The 25,592-nt window shown below is 41.0% G+C and overlaps 1 protein-coding gene across 3 annotated transcripts in view; it reads left to right on the forward strand.

Annotated features, from left to right (window-relative positions):
* grin2ab (glutamate receptor, ionotropic, N-methyl D-aspartate 2A, b) overlaps nucleotides 1-25,592 on the forward strand; it is a 90,602-nt gene that overhangs the window by 52,435 nt on the left and 12,575 nt on the right. For all 3 annotated transcript variants that reach the window (XM_067499002.1, XM_067499003.1, XM_067499001.1), the window contains exons 5-13: nucleotides 8,531-8,697; nucleotides 8,826-8,960; nucleotides 9,072-9,171; nucleotides 10,728-10,933; nucleotides 14,301-14,415; nucleotides 14,530-14,732; nucleotides 22,167-22,335; nucleotides 23,478-23,631; nucleotides 25,060-25,185. In XM_067499002.1, the coding sequence (XP_067355103.1) occupies nucleotides 8,531-8,697; nucleotides 8,826-8,960; nucleotides 9,072-9,171; nucleotides 10,728-10,933; nucleotides 14,301-14,415; nucleotides 14,530-14,732; nucleotides 22,167-22,335; nucleotides 23,478-23,631; nucleotides 25,060-25,185 (1,375 nt within the window). The remainder of the gene's footprint in view (nucleotides 1-8,530; nucleotides 8,698-8,825; nucleotides 8,961-9,071; nucleotides 9,172-10,727; nucleotides 10,934-14,300; nucleotides 14,416-14,529; nucleotides 14,733-22,166; nucleotides 22,336-23,477; nucleotides 23,632-25,059; nucleotides 25,186-25,592) is intronic.

The following is a 25,592-nucleotide window of genomic DNA, read 5'->3' on the forward strand; positions in this document are numbered from 1 at the left end:
TACATATAACAAACCTGCAAACACAGTAAATAAAAATCTGTTCTGATGGTCGCTGTAGATGAAAAGTCTAACCTGCTGCAGTCACTTTCAGGATCTCTGGCATGTCACCAGAAGTGGATTGATACAGTTCTTATCTCATGCTAATCTCATCATGTATTAAGAACTGATCATTTGTTATTGCTACACAAAATATTCCCCAAAAAAGTGGAAGAAAAAAGTCTCAACTTACACGTTGACAAGAAAGAACTATATTGCGCAGCTATGATGGATGACTGTATGTTGTTCAAGGCAGCAATATGTCTGCGAGCAGTTTTTAATGGATTTTCGAAAACAAATGTGAGTTTATGACTTCCCTGAGATAATTAAGGTAAACCGTCAGTAGAACAGAGTGTATTAGTTTCTAACTGTGGCAAACAGTGGTGAGTTCAGACTTTTTCTGACTGTTAAGGCAACACATCGCAAATACAAATCAAGTGTCTAGATGAGAGATAAAGTACTTCTCTACGGAAGCAAAAAAGGCCATAAGTATTTCAATCTAATAAGCATCCATTCTTCCATCCATTATCGAAACCACTAACCCTGTTAAGGGTCGCAGAGGGGCTGGAGCCAATCCCAGCTGCAGAGAGAGGCGGGGTACACCCTTGACAGGCCACCATCACAGGGCTGACACAGAATTTAATAAGCAAATAAACAATTTTAAAAGCCACTTCTACTGAATACCCAATGTTATGCGATATAAAAATAACTTTGAGACCTATCTATCTGAATCGATGCGGCTATTTATCTTCCTGGAATAGCGAGAAATGTTCAATTGTAAGCAATCAATCTTCGCTAGTAGTTAGTTATGTCAGTCATAACATCCAAGAAAGAATTTGTGAAAAAACAAAGTAAGTTTATTTTTATAGTACCTTTCAAGAGCAGACCTCACAAAGCGCTTTACAATAAAGCAAAAAATAAAGCAAAAACAAGGAAAGTCAAAGCTAAACATAAGCAGAACTGCACAGATCTTTCAGTTTCAGAGTTGAGGAGCTACAACCTCAAAAGCCCAGTCTCCTTTTCTTGAGCTTATTGTAGGAAAGAACAAATAAGCCCTGATTGTAGGCTGGTCTCTGCTGGTCATATGGAAATCTGGACTATTAATCTGGAGTTCTGCTGGGCATAAGTGGCTTGTGAATTTAATTGGAAGCCAGCGTAAAGACAACAAAATGGGGGAAATATTTTAAGAAATTACCTGCAGCGTTTTGAACACCTTGTAAGTGATCAAGGGACATCTTTCTACGGTAGGTGAAAAGGAAGTTGCAAAAGTCAAGATGGGAGGAAAAGCAGTCATAAATAACCATCCCCATTTCTGTTTGTTTCCCCAATCTTCCGGAAATTACATGCAGAGAAATTTAAACTACAAAAAGTCAGATAGTTGTAAATTGCCTAGTAATTGTCTAGACTAAGTCCAGTTGGTTCCATTTCACCGGTAAGCACTGGCAGTTATAAAACATCTGGGTTGCATTTCTTGTGCACAACATTCCCCCTTTTTGCCAATAATGTCCATCAACGATTTGATCCCTAAACTGCATTTACCACACTCAAAATGACTAATGTCTCCTCTACTGCATGTTTACACATTTCTGTATCGATTATTCATTTATTAATTATGGCCTTTTCCCCTCGCACTTTATCACGCTATTACAGCTCCTCTAAAAATACGGGTCCCTACAGGGGGCTTATTCTGACGAAGCTGGATAACTTGTAAAATAACATCAGCCCCATTTGAAAAACTAAGTGTTAAGTGGGAAGAGGAAAATGTGTTTTAAGCGTCAGGAGACGTTGCCGGATTTCAGTCGCATATTACATTCTGAGGTTTTGCTGTAATGCTGCGCGCTTTGTCAGTCCAGCCCCGCGCTGCTGTCCATTACATGCTTGTCTGAGTTAGTGGTGAGCCCTAGTGCTCCGCCAGTCTGAACTAGGCTCCACTAGCTCGGGGGCTCGGTGCTGTCTTAAATGCCATTCTGTGTTTGCCTGGGGACTATGAGACTGTTAAATACTACAGTAGACTTAAGCATTGGGACTCACCTCTTGTTAAATACTAAAGTAGTCTTTGTTAGCATTGGGAGGCAGTGTTTGCAAGCTAAATGCTACAGTTCTCTGTCAATTCTGGGAATGTAGAAAGACTATGTTCGGCTAGTGGACGTGGGCTTTGGGAGCCTTCTCTATGTTCTAAAACCGAAGCGCCTTCAGAGCTTAAGGGAGTGCTGCCTGCTACAGTAGCTACTGAGGGACCAGCCTGTACAATCTGTTAGTTTCAAGAGAATTTTCTATGTTATGTCTCTGCTATAAGGGCTGTTGAATGTGCTGTCCTTGTCCGCATCTTTTAGAAAGTCCCCAAAGAACCATGTTTGGTGTTACACATTTGACTTTTATGCGCAAATAAAATAATTTGTCAGTTGTCTAAAGTCGCAGCACAGTTCCAACACCAAGAGATCAAAAAATGTGATTGGAATGAATAGATTCTTCAGGAGCCGCTACCTCGCACGCTATCTTTTTTTTCTTTTTTTTTGTTTTTCTGAATGGGAATTTTTGGCCGGGCAAGTGACAACAGCTCCCTAACCGAGCCTACCCTAGGTGTTTTGTTTGTAAGGGGCTTTGCTTGGCTAAGGCTTTGTTAGCCGGTGGATTTAGAGCAGTGTTTGTTAGCACTTTGCAGAACATCTGCTGAGCATTTACTGAGAATTAGACTGCAACAGAAAATGCTTCCTGTTTACCAGTGTAGCTCTTTAGTGCAGTTTTAATGTTTTACAGACCTTTGCTTCCTGTGCCTATTTTCCATTCTCCTGCTAACCATCGGTGTCTAATTAATCCTTACGATGCTGATATGGTTCTAGTAGAATGTGGCTTACAAAATATCTGTAATTCCTGAGATGAGGTGGCTTTGACACGTTTTGTTTTTACAAATTTGGAGCATAGCAATCTAGTATGGATATTCGGTAAGGGCGGTTTGAATTAGGAGCCAGCTTTCTCTTCAGAAATTCTGAAGTTTTCACTTGTTAACTATATAATTAATGACACTAATTAGGCGTCTGGCCTCATAACTACAGTGGATGGTCCTTGGTTTGAATCAACCAGCCGGCTGTGGCCTTTCTGTGGTGTGCATGTTCTCCCCGTGTCTGCGTAGGTGTCCTCCCACGGTCCAAAGACGTGCAGGTTAATTGGTGACTTTAAATTGCTCGTAGGAGTACATGCTTGTCTGTGTCCATGTCTGTCTCACAGGGCTGTGTGTCAGCCCTTTGGTAGACTGTCGACCTGTCCAGGCTGCATCCCCTCCTCTTACCCTATAACAGCTGGGAGGGGCTCCAGCATGCCGGCATCGTTTAACGGTTGAAAAAAAAATCATGGATGCAGTCCATTGCTTTGCAGTAAGCAATGCCACACAACCAGCAGGGTGCTGGCACGCCTACACCTAAATGTAATCTTGCATAATAATAATAATAATAATACATAATAATAAAACCATCCTGGTTTTGGTTAAAGATTTGTTGAAATTAAGAAAAGCATTGAATAGCAAAAGTGAGGAATACAGCACCGCATTTAACATTCACTAATGTGCTGTGAAATGTCTAAATAGGATTTTGCCTATTGTCCAAATTTAATAATTGTATGAACTAAAAGGAAGACAACCACTCTTCATTATACCAGTGAAAAGAGTTGACATGATAAACTGTCTATTGGTCCGTCTTTTTCTGACAGTTTGAGTTGACTTTGAGATTTGCGTCTATGGAAACATAAACTTTGTTGGGTGTCCTGTAAATAACAGAACAGTGCAAACCAGGTTAAAAAAATTCCCACTTCATTTTTCCACGATGAGTGATTTGGACAGCTATCTTAAACTGTCTATTATCTTAATGCCCCATGAAAATATTCCCACCCTGCACCTTGGGTAGGATTTCATTATTTCATGTTCATCTTGGTGGAAACACATTTTCACTGGGTTGGGGACATATCTGTTTATCACTGTGCCTACTGTTTCTCGTTCTGAAAAGATACTAATAAAATTTGTTCCTCAAATTAGTTTTTGGTGTTTTGTCAGTTACATGTACCCTAAGCCTCAGGTAGTACCTCTTCTGTGCTTTGCAGCACATTGAATTTGAATGTTCTATTCACCAGAACGATTCGGGGATGTGTTTTATTATTTCAACATAACTTTAAGGTGGATCTCATTCAGAAAATGGACATTTGTGGCGTTGCCACTGTGTCTCTTTTCAATTTGTAGCAATTGAATAATTTTGCGTTTTGCGTTTGACCCCTGCAGCTGCTCCAAGCCTCATTTTGTTGACACAGGCCTTATTTTGCTGTGCTACTTTGTTCGCACTTTTGTGCAGACTTAAGTGGGATGGTACTTAGCAGCATCTGGGGGCCATACTTTGTCAGGCCAACTTAATGTAGCCGCTCCCTCCTAACTGACCTACTGAATTAAATTTTTATATAGCACATTGCTGGCCTCATCATCCTCCTCCTCCTTGCTGCCATTTATTTCTCATTATCTCTCATTTCGCATAGTGGAAATCTTCTTTTGTGCTGCTAATGTCATGTGCTCTTCTCCCAGCCTTTCATATTTTGCTATCTTTTGTTTGCTCACTTCTCGCTTCATCCACCTTCCCTGCTTCTAGGACTCCACTCCTCGTCTTGGAGCCCACATGGCTCCTTCTCCCTGTGATTTCTAGAAATGTGTCAGTTCGTCCCTCATTATCCTGGATCTGTGCGATTCTCTCCACACTTTCATATTTTCTTAATCTGATTGCTGTAAACAAAAATGAAATTTGACTTGAAGTAGAGTGTGTGTGTGTGTGTGTTTGTGTTTTTGTGTAAGTGGGAGATAGAATAAGTTAGATACTGTCTTGGTTTTGCTGGTGTATTATTCATGGCAGTGCTGGCTCATGAGTGAAGCTACATGCATATTTTGAGGGGCCTTTATGCATGTACACATACTGTGCCCATGCATGTGAGTGGATGTGAAGCTGTACATAACGTTCACTGTATTTGTATAATTCATGCACAATGTCATCAGTAAATCTGGGTTACAATTTGAAAACACATTTGGGTTTGTGTGTACGGTGTGTGTGTGTGTGTGTGTGTGTGTGTGTGTGTGTGTGTGTGTGTGTGTGTGTGTGTGTTTGTGCATTATTCATACGTGAGCTTCTTGGTGGACTTGTGTGATTTGATGAGAAGATGCAGGTCACCCCTCAGTCTTCTAAAAAGACATTCACCTCACTTATACACACACACACACACACACACACGCATGCGCACACACACACTCCTTTTCTCAGATTGCGAAGGTGTATGGAAGTAAATGTGTGGGTTAGACCACAGTGGCAGGTGTAAATATTAATCACGTTAAAAGCACATTTTAAACATATATTTTATGTAGCACCACCTCAGTACTATCTGGTTGATCCCACCGTTGTGTGTTTGTCTTCAGTCAGTATATTTCATCAGAAACATAAAAATAACCACGTAGGCCTTTGCTGAGAAAAAATTGCTGAGACAAAAATGAATGCGTTGTTTTGCATCAGCAATGGTTTCTGGTCTGTAGCGTCACTTTATGTTTCATAATTCAGATTGACTTTTAAACACTTCGCCTGTCCTTCTCATTCTTAGGTGATGATAACACAACGAGTGCCACATAATTAGTAGCTAATTGCACGTTTATTTATACATTTTTGCCTTTTAAACAATTTATTAAAATAATAAAATGTCAAAAAAAAACGGCAATAAGTCCCCAGAGCTCACGCTGACATTTTTTAAATGACTTGTTATGACCAACCGCCAAACCCAAACACAAGGCTACAGCAGCATAAAAGAGCAACAAATGAGAACCAGCAAAATATTTGGCATTTCTCCTTGAGAAATAGCCTGAAGGACAATTTCATTATTACATTTTATTAGAGCAGCGTAGTCATTCAGGTTTTAAACAAACTTTCACTTTAACCAAACTTATTTGAACGAGTAAATGAGTGAATGGCAAAATCATTGAGTAAACTGTCTTGTAGAAATAAATCAGAGTTTATAGACTGACTGAATGGTTCTTTCTTGCTATATTTGCTCTAGTTGTGTGCACTCAGTTGCAAAATGAGGAACTATTAGTGTGTGAGTCATCACTACACAAAGAAATTGGGTGAGGATTCCTATAGACGTCCAGTATTCATTGATGCTTTGCTCTCTGGCTGGGGCCTGTCGTGGCTTTTAGGCTTTCAGGCTGTGTTAATTTGCCTTTAAATCTTACCCTTAACATAGCAAAGATGAGATAATAGCCCGATCCAGACTTATTTATTGACTGGCCTGAGTTAAATCAGAAAATGCCGTGAATCCCTAACTCACCCAGGCACAGGGCAGATACCCAGCAGCTTGACTTTTACATTGTATCTGCTCAGACTTACAGCAGCTGGCTCCACAGTTTTGATTGGCAGCTTCACCTGAATACCGTGTGTGTGTGTGTGTGTGTGTGTGTGTGTGTGTGTGTGTGTGTGCACTCATGATTTTACCTACAAATAAAGTAATTGAGATAATCTTTCCGAATTGTCCTCTCGTTTACAATCTGATTTTCATTTTGCCTGGATGATCTCGTGTTTCTTGAGCTGAACAAAGCTTTGATTAACACAATATTGTCATAATGAGTTGAAACTGCAAAAATCTGACCCACATTAAAATAAACCGGAATTACTCCTTAAACAATTAACAGTTCTGCATGTGTAGTAAATAGGCTGATTGTTCCCAGCACGGATTTGTGTTTGAGTGTACGAGGGCGTGAGTGGGTGTTTGTGCATGCTAGTATTTGTTTATGTGTGTTGGTGTAATCTGGCTAGAATTGAGGATGTGCCTGTTGCCACACAGATGCAGGGTTTTTGTTCTCGGCTCTCTTTTCTAAATTTGAGAAAGGTGTAAAGCGATGCACACACAGACACACATCGATGGAAACAGTGAGTTAGATCTTTTAGAAGTACAATTTCACCCCCACCCCTCGCCTTTCTTTTTTTTCTTTTTTTTGTAGCAGTGGAGGGAGTTAAATCTCTGCAGGACAGAGGTTTTTTGTGTGTTGGCCAGAACTGAGAGCTTTTTGTTAAAGGACAAGACAAGTAACATAAAATGAGCTTTACACACATTTACGTGTAACTTAAGTTTTTTTTTTGCTTTTACAAATGTTTGCACCTTCATTCAAATTCAAAAAGTGAAATTTCTCATTTCAGAGGACATACTTTGTATTCAGAACCTTAAGTCAGTACTTTGTAGAAAGCCCCCTTCAGGAAATTACAACTTCAAGTCTCCTCGATAAGTCTCTACAAGCTCTGAACACCTGGATTTGGGCAGTTTATCCCGCTCTTCCTGAAAGATCCTCTTGGGCTTTGTCAGACTGGTAGCGTCTGTGAACTGCCGTCTTTAGGTCTCCTGCCACAGATGGACTCCACTCAAGTTCTAGACTCATCTCAAGTTTTAGTTTGATGACTTTAATAGAATTTCAAATAATTCTGCGTCATTGTGTGTTGCTGGGTGTATTGATGGGTAAAAAGTGAAAGTCTGAGGCCACTGTATCTACACGTGGATACATGTGAGGGTGGTGGCGCTGAGGGCAGAGAAACAGGAGCTGAAATTCTCCTAGTGTGTTTATGAGGGCTTTGATGTACAATGCATCACGTTCTTTTCGTGTGGTCTGAGTGTGTGTGTTTGTGTTTGTGTGTGAAGACAGAAAGGAATCTCGTCAGGAGACTTGGTGTTTTTGTCTCAGTTTTGCTCCTAACAATCTATCTCCTCATTCCACTTTTCTGCAGCAGGTATCTCAATCTATCTCACACAGCTGGAACATTTTTCTCCTTTGCGTCACTCTGCCTTTTTCGTTTTCTCCCTTTCTGCTCCTCCTCCCCTCTCTTCTCTCTCTTGTGTGGTGATGGACTGTCGTGCTATCTATTTGTTATCCCAGAGGGGAAACTCAACTTGCATTTTATGCAAACATACATTTTGCAATGATCAGCAACGTATTCCACACTCCCTTTGGCTTTCAGTCTGTTTAATACCTACTTTGGTTTTGTTTATTCTTACGACTGGATTTCACTCTTGCACTGACCACTAGTTCACTTCCGGTTGAGCCTCTTGCTTAATGACCATTCGAGACAGATAGTACATGGCTGTTGTCATGTTGGCTACAGAGGGTTAAAGTGAACCAAACCTTTGAATTATAAGGCAGTTATCTCCGACCATTAGGTCACAAAACTTGTTGACTAAATCTAACTCTCTTAGTGTCTCAGTCCCTCTTCCTCTTTCCTCCATTTCCTCTCTCTCCTTGTCGCTTCTCTAACGTTTATGCTCTCTCTTATCTCCCTCCCTCTCCCGCTCTGACTCACTGATTGCAAAATTAAAAATGGGTGCTTCTAATTCTATTTGGTTTTTGAGTCTGATTTGCACTTACTCCAGCTCTTTTCTGCAGTTAATTCAGTTTCTCAGATAAATCTGCTGACTTCCTCTACTGCTGCCCTGTGTGTCATTGCAGGATGAGAAGTCTACGTTCTTCCAGTTTGGCGCGGCTCTGCAGCAGGAGGCCCTCCTCATGCTTGCTATAATGGAGGAGTATGACTGGCATGTTTTTTCTATTGTCACTTCAAAGTTCCCTGGATACCAGGAATTCATCAGCACACTGAGGATAACTGTGGATCACAGGTAATGATTTCACATCCCCACATGCGCACACACACACACATGCAGACACTGTTCAGTCTTAACACTTTATTTATGGCCACTGACAAGATTAAGTACCTTGTGTTATTTAATGGTGTATTGTGTTACAGCTTTGTGCGCTGGGACCTGCAGAGTGTGGTGACTCTAGATGCTGTAGATGGCGACCCAAACTCTAAATCACACATCGCCCTCAAGAGGATCCAGAGTCCTGTTATATTGCTGTACTGCTCCAAGGATGAGGCTGTGTAAGTATTTGTGTATTTCATTTTCTTTTGCTCGTACTGTCTCTCTGTTGTTTGCTGCCAAAATGTCAACACTGGATCTTTATTAACTCTATGATTCTACTCCTTCGACAGGTATATCCTGGAGGAAGCTCGGTCCTTGGGCCTGATAGGAGCCGGTTACATCTGGATTGTGTCTAGTCTCACCACCGGGAACCCAGACTTTACCCCTGAGGTACTGGAGCCCCATATGTAGTAACAGGTGGCCACTTTTGAGTGGTTTGACAGGACAAGCAGTGTTTCTGATTCCAGGCTGTTGAGGGTCGTGTGCTTCCTCTCCTGTATTTCTCATCTCCCTCATTCTCTGCAGCTAATAAAAAACACATTGTTAAATCAATGGTTTGACATTGTGGGAAATAGCTCATTTCGTCATGCACGTCTGTCTAATACAATGTCACAGCCGGCATTGAGCTATGGTATAAAGAAACATGGGGAAGCCGCTGCCTTTGTGCTCACAGAAGAAAACATTTACCTACTCTACTACAAAGAAATAGTTCAAACTGTTGAATAAAAAGAATAAAACAAATTATTGTTTCTATTTTCAGAATTTTTTACACACATAATAAAGGAAAGGAATTATTATTGGACAAATGCAGCCTAGTTCCTGCCATACAGTCTTTTACGATGCCTACAATTTTCATTTTTTGACAGTGTTAGACGTTTTACTATTCTGTTTCAATTACTGATTATGTTTTAAAATTGGGGTCATTGTTAATGATGGTGTTGTATTACAGTGCATTATATTGAGAGGTAATTCTAATATACAGCTATGACAAAAAAAAGTCGTGAATGAACATAGGCTAACAGTCCCCCCCCCCCTTCCCGTTTCCAGTCTTTGTGCTAAACTGCACTAACCCGCTGCTGGACGTAGCTCCATATTACACCAAAAGACATGAAAGTGGTATCGATTTTCTCATCTGGCTCTTTGGCAGAAACAAATTAATAGATCTCCCAAAATGACTAAGTGCACTTTTAAACCTGGGACAGTATAGAGACAAACCATGGTAACTTGTTAACGTCATCTTTTACTTTTGGTAAATCCTACAACAATCACTTCTCACACTGCTTTGTTTACATTCCCTCTGTACCCAACAACATTTGCTCAGCCCCTAAAATGGATGTTTGACAGCATTACACACACATTCAGCCTCAAAATGTAGGACAGCCACGTAGCTATTATCCAAATGGCACAAAAATATGTGTATAAATAATTCAAAGTATAATCAGCTCAAATGTTCCCCTCACATTAAAAATGGAGACATATCCAAAGAATGTGTACCTTTTTTGCAGAAAATGCTTAAATGTCTATTCTCCACCCTGTCTTGTCCGTCATTCTCTTTGACTCAATATTCCAATTTGTGTTTGCTTTTCATGTCTCAGGCTTCCTTAAAAAAAGATTTTATAGGTTCACATTAAAATGTAAAAAACAAAGTATTGCCGGGTAGATTGACAGATTTCTGTGCCGGCGTGTTTTGATGTTTTGTTTAGCGAGGAAGACTTATAAATATCCTTTTATTTTGACAGTTGCATGGCATAGGCAAAACCATGAATTAACAATTCAAGTCTGTGGACATATGCTGTGCTCATACTTATTTAAAATCTGCCAATAAATCACAGTTTTCACACCTCTTAGAGATGGAACGATACATATATAAAACAAAAAGGAAAAAGGGAAGTGAAATTAAACTTACACACCACACACCGTATGTGCCACCTCTCTCTTCCTCTCAGGTGTTTCCCCTGGGTATGATCTCCGTGTCCTACGATGACTGGGAGTACCCGCTGGAGACGCGGGTGCGGGACGGGGTGAGCATCATTTCCTTTGCAGCCACCTCCATGCTGCGAGAGAAGGGGGAGCTGCCAGAGGCCCAGAGCAGCTGCTACAGCACAGCATCAGACAGGAGCCCAGGGAAGCTCCCACCTAGTGCCCTGCGCAGGTGTGTACATGTGTGCAATGTGTGAGAGTGTGAGGAGATCAAGGTCTAGAGACTTGCATAACTCTGTTTGTCTTTGTAGTTGATGGTTGAGCGCTCTTACATAACAGTTTTTAATGTACTAATGAGAGGGGTAGAAGAAAGAAACAAAGCAGAGATGACAGGACTGTTAAACACTGTGATATCAGGTGACACTTAACACTATTAGCTATTGTGTTCATGGCTGCTCAGTGTACGAGCTTCTGCTGACTGAGTTGAGAGCCAAAGAAATGAACTTCAGGCAGACCTCCATGTTCGTGCTACTCTATCTAAACTAGATCCTAAGTATGCCAGTATTTTTCTGCCGTTTGGATATTCGCCCGTGTCTCCGTGTGTGTGCACCTTCTTCACATGACTAAACCTCGTGTCATTAAGCCAGGATTAAAGCAGCTTGTACGAGCTTTGTGCTTTCTACTTTCCTATTTGACTGTCAGTGTGTTGTGTTTGTGTGCACACGTGTGCATGCAACGCTCCTCTGAAGTCTCTGTGATGAGAAAACAGGCAAATCTATTAAACAAGAAAGGAGGACAAATGGGCACACACCTGAAAGCACATTATTACTGAACGTCCCAAGACGTGAAGGCACAGATAGAGAATGTGTTAGTGGTTCTGCTTCCCTGCCAGGTTTTGTGGTGTGATATTGTCTGCATTTTGAATGTGCAGCATACACTGGCTAAATTAGTATTATTAATTCAGAAATCTATATAAAGCTGACTAAAATGTGAAGGTCAGGTTGCTGGGCTCTGCACATGAGTTACGAGTTCCCTCATTAGACTGAAAACCACTTTGTGATTTTCACCATTATGGCTTTATTATCCAATTTTTCTGTTTTTATTAGCCCATTGCATTATATATCAAAGCATATACAGTACTGCTGTTGTCGACAGGTTGATGCAGTATAACTCATTTCTCAATTGGAACACAAACCTTTTTTTCTCTCAATCGGAGGTGCCTCATTTGTCTCCCTAACTTATTTGATCGAATTTGAATATTTGTCAAAACAACTGCAGCCAATTTCAGTAATAATAGACTGACAGGTTGGATTTCCCCACTCTGATTTGGAAGTGGCGAGGCTATGATCAGAATTCTGCATGCATTAGTCTAGATTGAATCTTGCTGCCCGCAATGTGCACATAAACACTGCGAGGTGGAGAGGAATTGAACGACATAATCTGGCACTTCAAAAGACGCGATCAGCCCCGTTGGATTCTGTCATTCTCGCTTGACAAGAACTCATATCTCAGAGCGTAGTTCGGTCTGTTTGGACTCACTAAATGGGCCACAGGTTTATTGAGGTTTGTGCTAGTAGTACGTTTCAAAATGTTATTTTATTTCACAGAACCAGTGTACCATGCAAACCCTTAAGCTGTGACTGTTTTTAAAAGCCCCGTGCCACAATACAGACATTGGGCAAATGCCTTCCTTCCATCTTTAGTCTTACAGTTTTTTAAAAAGTGTTCACACACTGGCCACTCCAGTACTGAAGTAATAGTAAAAAAAAAATCCACACACGCTGGTAGAAAGAAAGGGATTTTATACATTTATTTATTTTATTGCCTACAATAAAAAATAAAATAAAAATCACAAGGCCCCGTTTTTAATGTAGTTGTACAGTTTGTTTTATGCACCTACATACGAATATATGATGTGGAATCTACCTTAAAAACACACAGGCCTCATTGGTTTAGATCAAATTTTCTTTTCCAAAAAAATTGGGAACAAACCTGAAATAGGAGGAGACAGCAGTTTCCCAGAATAGACTGCAACGGTGTTTCCACTATATGTGTTCAGCTGTGCCAATGCACTCTGACAAGGGCATCACCTGCTTGCCCCATGAAGATTTTTCAAACTGAAATATGTATTTGTCTTGTCATGCCACTATTAGTCAAAAGAATTATAATCTGCGACGATGACAGGTGGATCAGTTAGACAGCGTAGCTCAGAAGTGTCTATTATGTGTAATTTTGCAGGTTTTTATTTAATTATTTGTGTTGGCTGAGAGAGCATGGCAGAGCTATTTGGTATTTTAGCAGTGCCCGCATGCGAGGGAGATGGGGACCTTTTATTTACTCTGTACTCAGAGTGAGTGGAGCCTGCTTTGAAAGAGCACATCCCTGCTTCCAAGTCTTTGTGAAAACAGATGATTAATGTACCTCGCTCTAATCCACTGTCCGACAACAATATTTACGTGTTCGCCTCTTGACGCCTCTCCTGCAGATGTGACACCCGGTTTGACCTGGAGTTTAATTATCTTAGTTTTCACCCGCAGGGTCCACGTCAAACAGCACTCCAACACGCATTTTCTTTTATGCATTTTGACTTCTGGTCGCAATATTTTAGTTGACGCGCAAACCCTTTGTGGCCTTCTGCCCTGTGCTCTGCTCACATAAAATCACAAGTGTTGTTTTAGTTTCCCTTTTTAACCTATTGTATTATTAACTCAAGTATTATTTGAATGCATCATTTAAAATGTGTTTTGCCACACGATCGGACTCACAATTAGATTAAATAGTTCTCTATACAGTATGTGTCAAATGGGAATCATGTTGCAGTTTTGTGAAGCGGTTTTAAAGCTTTTGGCTTTTGAAATTCTCTGTTTGGGTCAGATGATATTTCAGTCGTATATCCTCAACCAACCAACCGTGTTTGACACAGTGTCAGAATAAATCAAACCATTTCTAATAAAACAGAACACAAGGCATCGAAGAAAGAGTCTGTTTTGGGCAGCTGCTGTGCCTCTTGTGACTTTTTAGCAAACTTCCTTAGACAGCCATCCATTCCCCCCCATGGGAGCCTATGCTATCATCCCAGTCTTAACACGCAGAACAGCCATCGCCTTCCTAAAATTGTTTTACTGGAGTGAGTGTGTTCTTAATCCCACCTCACTGTGTGTGATACTGCTTCATTTACTCCTCTCTACTGCTTCACTTTCGCGAGTGTAAATGTTTCAGCAAAGGATCTGTTTGCATATGCAGGATAACTGTAGTGAGTAAGAGAGTGAGGGCAGCCTTGTTGCACCAGTGACTTGTCTTTCAGGCTTATATCTGTGGAGAAATCAATGCAGAATGTTGATGGGAGAGATATGTGGCCTTTCACTCTTCTCCCTCCCACACACAAACAAACGCACGCATGCACGCACACACACACACACAGTTGTGTGTGCGCACACAGTGGGTGAAGACAGCATTGATTTGAAGAGGATCCTCTTGCAGTGATTACAGAGCGCTTAACTTGTTATTATAAATGTATCTGCTCTTGTGCGCTCATACTAATAATCACTAACTGATGTAAAACAAAAACAAATAGCCTCCTACTGTTTTTTGTGTTGCAGACACATGATGCACGTGTGGAACGAGGAGCGAGATTTATCCTTTACCCCAGATGGCTATCAGGCCAACCCCAAATTGGTCGTCATTGTCCTGAACAGAGAAAAGAAGTGGGAGAAGGTAGCAAATAATTGCAATGTTTTTGCAAACGGAAGTTAAAAAGTCCAAATGTTTTTAATGAAGATGGCAGTTCCTGATTTTTTGTGTGTTTGTGTCCGATTGGACAACACCAAGATGGGCCGGTGGGAAAACGGGACGTTGTCGCTGATGTTTCCCGTGTGGCCGAGGTATAACTCTTACGGGGACGAGGACGCAGACGAAAACCACCTCTCCATCGTCACCCTGGAGGAGAAACCTTTCGTCATAGTCGACAACGTGGACATCCTCACCGGCACCTGCATGAGAAACTCTGTGCCCTGCCGCAAACATATCAAAGAGTAAGTACCCACATACTCGGTGTGTTGGTGAACAAATACACCCACGTTTAGCTACCTTCCCACTCACATGAAATCAAGAGCCATTTGAAAACCACACTCCCTGAACTGCGGGTGATATGGGCACTTGTTTGCCCATGAAATAAGTACAGTTGGATTAAGGTGTTGCTTCCTTGTCCCAGTAAAGTTTCCTTTTCCTCTGCAATCTATTAATTTTCTAAATGTTAACTGGCTGGAATCACACCTCTCAAGCTGTTCTCAATCTGTCTGAGAACATAATTGTCAATCAGCTGCCCTTTGCTTGTCCACTTTTGTTCTACAAGGATCCATACTGGGCCCACTCATTTTTTTTTTCTTTACATAATAATGACTCACCATCTGTTTGTCCTCGAGACTGAAATCCAAATATATGTGGCTGACAGTGTAATATATGGACACAGTAACTCAGTGGTCCATTTTACAATATGGATGTGGCCACTTTCACGTTAAGACAAGCAGTTTGTGTGTGTCATGAAAAGAAAAAGCCTGATGTGTATTTTTAATAAAGCGTGGCTAATTGCAGCTTCATATATAACTACTCCAAATGTCAACTGAGGCATGTGCAGCATTGACTTCCTCACACATTACGTGATGTATTGTGTACTTTCGATATGCTCTTCTTTTAGAGACTTTCGTAGCGGCAAAGTCATTCTCATGTGGGTTACGGCTAATCCCTTCTGTCAGCATTATTAATTCATTGGTCTGTGTTGCTGTCAGCTTGTTAATGCCAATCTGTCAGTGTACTTGATTTTTGTTTGTGCCACTACTGCAATTGCATTTGTTCCCACTTGTGGTCTTTACTTGATTGTTCTATTAATTCAGTGAGATCTGTGTGGTGTTATAGCTGCACTGAATGTGTTGCTTGTTTTAAATACTACAGGTACTAATTGTAATATTGCTAATTGTTTTGCTCATAGAACATATTGTCTACAAACATCGACATTCATCTCATTAATGTGCTGCATGCCCGTATGATGTTACAATATTGTTTATCTTCTAAGACTTCCACATTGTTTAAAACGTGGCTATGTATGGAAGTAAAAAAAAAAAAAAAAGGCTGTAAGCATTCTAATCTGATAAGAAAGCTAAAAGCTAATCATGAAACTTGACATTGGCAAAAACTTGATTAGACTGATATAAAATTCAAGTAGGATTAAAAGATTTCAGATCATTATTTAATGTCAGCCACTCTGGGGCAGATAATATGAAAGCCCATAGAGCACAGGGTTTTGAAATCGCAACAGTTTGCACAAATAATTACTGCCAGTTCTCACATAAAACACATATATAGACTTGTGTAGACAGCTGATCAGATAAAACGAGTTATTTCTCTTTTTATTATTTTCTGATGTGCTATAGAGCACGCATTTCATCAACCCATTGGCGAATAGCTGGAAGATTAAATAATGGAAATCGTAAGCTGCAGCCTTAAACTTTAAATTGCAGATGAGATTTTTTTGAATACGGAAATTCAAACCACATAAATAAGTAATATGTTCAGTACTATTAATAAATTCTTAAAGTATTCAGTAGTGAGTAAAATACTTAATGAGTCATTTAGGTGTATATAAAACTAAACTCTTTGTTGCCGCTTTTGGCTTCTATACAAGGGACACAACCAGTCATCAGGCACTTTGTGGTGCACTGACAGTCATATTGTTGAAAGTGTAGCCTCTCTTGAAAAACAGACTGTAAATAAAAAATAAATCATCTCTGGCTGAACCTGCAACTGGAGGGAGAAAATGAAAAGATGTTTCACGTGGGCTGCTGCTCACCCTTTTGTCCTCGCCCATCTGAATGGACCACTGCGACTCCCATGAAGCCAGGCTTGTAAAATATTTTGTTCAGCAGCTACAAAACCATCCAGAAAGCTGCACCCTGCCCTGTGTTCAACCTCCCTAAGTTCTTCTTTGTCATCTCCCCACGCTCCCCACACCCCCACTTGTCTCCCCTGCTGGTTACCGCTGGCTATTCACATCCAATTCGAAATGCTGGTCCTGGCATTGACGGCTCCTCGGGGAGTCGCACACCCATGTCTCCAGGCTATGGTCTATCCGTATCTGCCAGCCTGAGCTCTGCTACATTCGGTCACTTAGCTCTCCACTCCCCGTGGCACCTACGTCATCCTTTCACCTGGCCTTGACTCATATTTCTACTGCTCCCCCAATTGTGAACTGTCCTTGACATTCCAGATGGGATGGCGTAATTATATCCACCTTTTATGGTAAAAAAAAAAAAAAAGCCTTTTCCCAGTTTTATCCCCTTATCCCTATGCTTATTCTGTTCTTCCTCTTTTAAAAACATATCTCATACCTGTTTGCATATTTGTCCTGCCTTAATATTGCTTTGGATCAGAGGAATGTTTAGTTGTGTTATCAGTGCATTTTGCCAGCGGCAATAACATTATCAGCTACTGAATGAAGATGTTTTACAAATTCATATTGACTAGTGCTTTTTCTTGAATGTGATTATTTTGTCTATGCATCTACACAGTTTTACCACTTCAGTTCTCATAACCTCATACAGTAGATCACTCTCCCCTCTGCAACAGCAGTTGGCTGCTTGTCTACTTTGTCACAAATTATATTAAAATATTTAAATTCATATCACAGAGATAATAATATAATGCGTGAAATTCATTCATTTTAATGAAAATATAGCAAATAGTTACACTTATGGAAAATTATTAAATATTTTCATGTGGCAAATGAGAGCTTTATTATTTAGTGGAAGGGGTAAGTCAGGGGTTTCAGTTCATAGGGATTTGGGAGGCCCTGTCTTATTTAAAGGAGAGAAACCTTCAGTTTGATCTTGACAACACAGGTTTTCAAAAGTGTGTCATTGAACAAAGGAGATTTCTGAAGACCTTAGAAGAATAGTTGGTAATGGGCACCGGGCTGGAAAGGAATTTATACAGAGTTTGGAATCGATTAATCGACAGAAGATCACCAAGAGCAGGGTCCTGCTGTGAATAATATTAATGTTGATAAATCCACCATCAGGAGAACATTGAAATACATTGTGTGCTTGGCAGAGTTGAAAGGAGGAAGCCAAAAGAACTCTAAAAGCTCCATTGCTGCCTATCTACAGGTTGCTCAAGGCCATAGCCACAGATTTCATGGGTGCTCGGGAGCTTGGGCACCCATGACAAATCGTGAGCGCCCACAGGGAAATTATATAAAGATAAAACTCAAATCCCACCACTCAGTTGTTTAGAGAAAAATGTGTTTCATCCTTATGTGAAGTTTGTGCTCATATGTGCAATTAGTCTAACTGTTTCCTGATCGTGAAATTAGCTTTGCTTGTCTGTGCATTTTCTCTCACGGCACATAGAAAGAGTGATAAAGATGATTATGTACATTTACTCAGATAAAGGATTGCAAAGTGTTTCTGCAACAAAAGACCAGCTGTTCCTGAAGTAACATTAACCTGTTGGAATCACCATTCTACAACTTCAATTCCAAAGAAGTTGGGACGATGTGCAAAGCGTAAATAAAAACAGAATGGCAAGGATTTGCAAATCTCATCAACTTATATTTTATTCACAATGGAAGATAAAGAACATATAAGATGTAGAAACAGAGACCTTTAATCATGGTGGTTTAGCATTGTCTTGCTGACATATGCCACATGATGACAAATAAGGCCTTTTCTAAAAGTGATATTCACTGGATGGCAGCATATGTTGCTCTAAAACCTCAATGTACTTTTCAGCATTGATGGAGATTTTCCAGATGTGTAAGCTGCCCACGCCATAGGCACTTATGCCCCCCCCCCCCAATACCATCAGAGGTGCAGGCTTTTGAACTGTCTGCTGATAACAAGCTGGATGGTACCGTCTCCTCTTTAGTCACGGCGTCAATGGTTTCCAAAAAGAATTTCACATTTTTATTCATCTGACCACAGAACACTTTTCCGTTTTGCCTTGGAACATTTTACATGAGCTTTGGCCCAGAGAACATGTTGGCGTTTCTGGACCGTGTTCACATATGGCTTCTTCTTTGCCTGATACAGCTTTAACTAACATTTGTGGATTGCACAGTGAACCGTGTTCACAGACAGCGACTTCTGGAAGTGTTCCTGAGCCCATGCAGTGATGTCCAGTAGAGAATCAGGCCTGTTTTTAATGCAGTGCCACCTGAGAGCCCGAAGATCACGTGCCCTTGCTCACAGAGATTCCCCCTGATTCTCTGAATCTTTTGATGATATTATATACTGTAGATGGTGGGATCTTCAAAGTCTTCACAATTTTAAATCGAAAAACATTTTTCTGAATTTTTTTTTGGACACAGTTTGTCACAGATTGGTGAACCTCTGTCCATCTTTACATTTCAGCGGCTCTGCCCTTCTAAAATGCCCCTTTTATATGCAGCCATGCTACTGACCTGATGCCAATTAACCTAATTAGTTGCTGCTCCTCCCTTTGTTACTTTCCCAGCCTTTTGTTGCCCCTCTTCCAACTTTTTGAGATGTGTTGTTGCCATCAAATTCAAAATGAGCTAATATTTTCCATGAAATGTAAAATATCTCAGTTTTAACATCTAATATGTTGTTTATGTTCTATTGTGAATAAAATATGGGTTGATGAGATTTGCTCATTATTGCATTCTGTTTTTATTTAGGTTTAACACACGCAAACCTCTTTGGAATTGGGGTCGTACCTGTGGGAGACAATAATTTTGTGCAACCTGCCCTTATTGCCATCTGTCTTGCTGTTTTATCAGTAATTACTTACAGTGCAAATGCTGCTGAACAACATCACTCGTCATCAATGAAGTTGCACAAGCAAATTTTACAGGAAAATGTCAAAGTATCCATCTGTGAACTGAAGTTCAACAGTAGGTGGATCATCCAGCAACCAGAAAGATACAACTTGCTTTACCAAAAGATGGCTAGAGAGGAAGAATTTAATGTTTTGGAATGGACCAGACAAAGTCTTGACCTTAATCCTTTAGAAAAGCTGCAGAAAGACCTGAAGCTGGCAGTTCATGCAAGGAAGCCAAACAACGTTCAGAAGCTGGTCAGTAAGAAGAAAAGGGCTAAAATCCTTTCAAGCCGATGCAGGACTTATGAACAGTCACTGGAAGTGTTTAGTTGATTTTTTTGCTGCATAAGGGGGTCACACAGTTACACAAGGCACGGGTCCACATACTTTTTGCCACTCACAAATAATTAGGTTTGGGTCCTTTTAAATAATAGTAATTTTTCGTGCCATTAGTTTCTTTAACTTGAGGACAGATTTCTAAAGGGTTCCCAAACTTTCAAGCACCGCTGTTTTTCATATATATATATATTTTTGAAGATTTCAGTGTGTTTTTCCTATGTACAGTCTGCCTTTACTTTAAAAATCAACCCAACACAAAGCTTTAGAGTCTTCTTTTAACATCAACATGTCAAGCCAAAGTTTTTCTCTTTCTTAAAAGACATTATTGCAGCGGCTGAAATATGTTGCAGGCCCTTTTTGAGTGTGTAAACAATGCAGAAATATTTCTCAAATAGTCAGGGAAAGTAAAAGGTTCTTAAAGAAGCTTTCCTTGGATTCTTTGACATCTTGGGTTTTGCTCCAATTATCTGCTGTATATGGACACCTCAACAGAGCCTTGATATGACAGGACATTTCTCTCTGCTAATTTCTACAATTTAGTCTCACGTCCGAGCTCATCTGTATGCAGCAAGTCCAGAGAACAGAAACATTAATCACAATTTCTGCAAGCTTATTTGTCACTGGCTTAGCGCTGCATCAGTGTTACACTTTTGGTTGATCATTAGGCACAACACAGTCTTAATGGCACAATGAAAATCCATCTTTTCTATAATATTCCACTCATGTCTGACAGTGATATTGTCATGAATTCAATAAACGTCTGCATTTCAATCCAACAATAGAAAATGCTTTAAATTGTTCCAGATAGTCATGTGGATTAGATAAGAAAAAGGAAAACATGGGAAAGGTGCAGGAAATGTAATATGTTTTGAAGATTTATTTACTTTTACTACAACTACACAGAATCCATCCTATTAAAATCCTGTGAGTCAGATGGACTCAAGATAACAGACAGGAGCCTCAAAGAAAATGCAACACAACAGCTGTCGATTTTCTGGTCCACGTAGTCGAGAGCACAATGCATCCACTGCAGGAATAATTAGATGACGCATTAAAAGTTTAACTTGTGACCTGATCTGAGATTTCCCAGCCTGTCTATGAAGTATGAAGTGGTCACAGGCCAAGTGGTTTGTAGGCCTTGTTCCATTTCCGTCTCTGTCGACATGCTATGTCAGGCCCCTGTGCTACTTTTACTTTTTACTTTTACTGCTTAAAGTTGTTACTTCAACTTTGTTTGTGTTTGTTTTTACAAAACTGTCTTGTTGCACATTTATGCTTTCGTGTAATTGTATGTGGGTATAGATAGTGACATAAGGACACTAAAGGCTCAGCTGGGAAGCTAGTTTTGCATTAGAACACCTGGGGCACATACTGTGCTGATTCACGTCTATAACGTGTGTATACCATCCTCTCATACACAAACATTCGCGCGCACACACGCCTTGTGGTCCTCTGATGTTTCAGCTCTTTGACCGTCATCCTGTGAGTTCTCTGTGTGCAAATCCGTCAGTTCTTTATGAACTTTCTCTTGAGTTGGAGTCAACTCAAATGGCAAGCGAAAAGGTCAGAGTTGCTGTTCCAATCCATGTATGCTACATCAAAGATGGCTGACATGGGAATGTTTTTTGGGTTTTTTTTTTTTTTTTTAATGGAGATGCTTTTGAAAATGCTGGTACAGTTTAATAGATTATGAGAATCATCCAACAATTCACTGTGGGTTACTTCTTCGACATCCTCTGGGATGAATGTCAGAAAACTTTACTTAAACATCCATTTCCATTCGGCGGTGTGTGTGTATGTGTGTGTGTGTGTATGTGTGTGTATAGGTATATGTAGGTGAGTTTTGGAGAAGTGCCTCCTCATAGACAGGAGTACAGAGTAGAGGAATGAAGAGAGAGACAAGGGGAAGGACAGTTGATATTTTAATCATGTGGGCTGGTTGTACTGCAGAGCCCAGCTCTATTTAAAGCCCGGCAGCATCTGCTCAGCACCCCTGTGTTTTCATCTGGTTTGGTTAGCTGGCACTAAGGGAAACACGCGCGCATTCACACACACCGCACAGGCTCTCTCTGCCCTTCAGCAGTATTTATGGTTAGTCTGCACTGTCATAATTCTAGTTTTACAGCTTGATGGAACCACCAGATGTGGAGCGAGCAGGCAGCATGAGTACAGTCGCACTCACACGCCACACACTCGCCTTTATACCTCTGCAATGTCCCCTGATACATAACAATGTGACCTAACTGTGTGTGTGTGTGTGTGTGTGTGTGTGTGTGTGTGTGTGTGTGTTACAGTAACAGCACCACAGGAGGTGCCTACATTAAGCAGTGTTGCAAGGGTTTCTGTATTGACATTCTGAAGAAGATAGCGAGGAATGTCAAGTTTACCTACGACCTCTACCTGGTGACAAATGGAAAACACGGAAAGAAGATCAACAATGTGTGGAATGGAATGGTTGGAGAGGTACTGCTTACCTGTCTGTCTTATATTGCTGTGACACATCAGCCAAAGACATTGTTTCCACTCTAGCAGCTCACAAGCTTAGTTTAGCACAGAGACTGAAAACAGGAGGAAACCGTAAGCCTGGCCCCGTTCGCTTGTACAAAAATCCGTCCACTTGAACCTCTAAAGACCAATGACAGCATGTCGTCTAGCAGCTTTAGCTTCAGGTCTGTTTAAGCTTCAGGTCATGTTTAATCGACAGATGTGGGAGGGCCATCGATCCTTATATCCCGTTTTCTAAAACAGCTGGGCACTGTAGATTTTACCAGTAAGTAGTTTTCCTTGACAACAAATCATTAAAGTAGACCTTTAAAATAAGATCACTTCATCATTGCTTTTAATGTCTTCATTGGACGTTTTAATATAGCATATTTATAACGTCTACTCCAGGATCCGGCTGTAAACTGGGGTGTCAGCTCACCACTTAACGGTTACTTTTGAGAAACCACTAAAAGCTAATTTGTCACCATTAAGTCGCACTCTTTGATTAGACACCTAAGTTTTAATGGGCAATAGTCTGTGTTTTCGGAGCTTTAAAGTACAGTGTGAGACAGGAAGCATATACTGTACCTTTAGGCTACTTTGATGGTTACGGCGTGGCTTACACAATGACAGATTTAATTAAAGCTCAGCGCGGTTACAGTCCTTAAAGGTTAAACCGAAGTTTAAAATGTCTTAACGGAAGCTGACAATAGGAAGCCATAATGTTTATGGAAGCAGACTGTGAGAAGCCTTTAGACAATTAAATCAGAAAATTCTTAATCTAAAGAAACATAACATTTTACTGCCTACTAAAAGCGACAGCTTTTGAGCAAAACCTCCATCTGTCAGAAAACATTCACACACCCAGAAATGGTGGCACTATGAAAAAGACAGCTGTACTTTTACTTTTCATCTAACATGGGTGAAACATGCCCCCTAACTATAGCTGACATTCTGCGCTTATGCCCTCAGTCACTGTGATATTTCACATCCACGCTAAAAAGAAGGAACATATGAAAGACGAATTGTACGATGTTGTCCAAATATTTACAGATTCATGTTTGTCAGTGCGGGTCGTGAGTCATGCGCTCAATATAACCATTGTTCTCTCTGTCTTCCAGGTGGTGTACAAGAAGGCAGTAATGGCGGTCGGTTCACTGACCATCAATGAGGAGAGGTCAGAGGTCATCGACTTCTCCGTGCCCTTTGTGGAGACCGGCATCAGCGTCATGGTGTCTCGCAGCAACGGGACCGTCTCTCCTTCTGCCTTCCTCGGTGAATCTTTCGTTTTATTTCCCTCTCTCTTTTTATTTATTTTTTTTTTTTTACTACTAGGGGCAGAAAAAAGGGAGGTGCTTACATGTCGGCAAAACCCCGCACATAAAGTGGAATATTTTATTCAGACTGTATATGCTGGCCAAATTCTGCTTGTACTCTGACTTTATCTGGGCCTCAACACCCTAAGCACATTAATATTTCTACCAGAGCAGAGGAAGTGGAGCATGCCAGCTGTTTTTATTTATTTTTTATTTATTTTTATTTTTTTTTGGAAAAGTCAGCTCAGACAAAGCGTGCTTGATGCTCGCCTCCTCACTTCTCCTCTCCTTATCTTTCTCTTCCTCCTCCTCTCCTCCAGTTGTTCAGATGACTAGAATCTCAAGCGCTCCTCTGTGGTCGCCTAATGTCTTGTATTGTCATTGGAGCGCGGCGGGGAGTGAGGGGATGTACTGGACCACGCGTGTGTTGGTCCCTGTGTGCGAAGCCATGTGTCAGGATTTGTGTGTGTAAGAACAGAAGTGCGTGTGTGATACCGGATGAATGTATCAGGACATTTGTGTATTGAACCAAGGATGTGTGGAAAATGAATATACTTGGGCCGTATGTATGTTAAGGGGTGAATGGACTGCGTGTGTGTTTATATGAAAAATTATCGTGTGTGTGTGTGTGGGTGTTCAACATGGGCCAGGGTATCAGTGACGGTTCAGTATCTCTCGCACTCATATTAGAGGCACCTCAGCGCACAATCTCTCAGGGTTGGCTAACCCTGGCAGTCACATACTTACACATACAGTGACACACACACACACACACACACACACACACACACACACACACACAATTTGTCTGGGTTCAGCATCTCTGGCACTCATCCCGCTCTCTGAACTCCTGCCCTGCTACACACCAAACACATGCAGCCTCACACACAAACAGATCACATACACATGCCTACAGCTGGGCACATCAGATCACTCGGAGTTTGATTCTTCTCTCTCTCTCTCTCTCTCGCTCTCTCTCCTTTCCTTCTCCCTCCTCCTTTCCCTCAACCGAACCCCTCCCCTCCCGCCCCCGCCCCAGGCCTCCCCCTCTCCCAGCTCTCATCCAAGGGAATAATGAGAAATATGGAAATGTGCTCCGTCAAACTCTCTGTGACTAACTCTCCCTCTCCTCCCCTCCTCCCCATCCTCGTCGCTCCGTCTGTCTCCCTTTCTCCCCTCTCTGTGCTTTTTCTATCATCCTTTTCTCACTTTATCTCCCCCTTGTCCCTGCTGTCTATTTTGCCCTTCCATCTGTATTTTACCAAGTCTCTCTCCTCTCTTACTCTTCATCCCTCGCTTTTTTATGCATCTCCTGCTCCTCCACAGTCTTGATTCCTCTATAAGTCTCTCAACCTCCCTCTCTCTCTGTCTCTCTCCTCCCTTTTAGAGCCCTTCAGTGCATCCGTTTGGGTGATGATGTTTGTGATGCTGCTTATTGTCACAGCCGTCGCCGTCTTCCTCTTTGAGTTTGTCAGTCCTCTGGGCTTCAACCGCAACTTGGCCCAAGGCAAAGGTAGGTCTATACACATGCACCGTCACTATTCCTTCTCCCCAGAGCAAGAATCACAAATCCAAGCGTCCCCTGAAGCTAAAGAAGTGACCTATTATTATTATTATTATTTTTACCATTACTTCAGTTACAGAGCATTAATAATTCTCTCTCCTGAAGCTGTGATCCGAGGCATCATCAAAAATCTGAACCTCAGGCTGCCCCACTGGCAGTGAATTTAAGATTAATTTTGTGTTCCCACAAAATGACATCTTGCATTGATTTAACATTCAAATGAGCTGAAGGCCAGTTCAGGGTTTGTAGGTGAATAATGTGTTTCCTTTAGTTTTACTTTCAACACCTCTTAACACAGTTCAGTGAATCTAAATAATGTCTTTAATTTGCTCTTTTCTTTGCACACTGATTTAACA

Source organism: Channa argus, chromosome 3, assembly GCF_033026475.1.
Source record: "Channa argus isolate prfri chromosome 3, Channa argus male v1.0, whole genome shotgun sequence".
Taxonomy (NCBI): domain Eukaryota; kingdom Metazoa; phylum Chordata; class Actinopteri; order Anabantiformes; family Channidae; genus Channa; species Channa argus.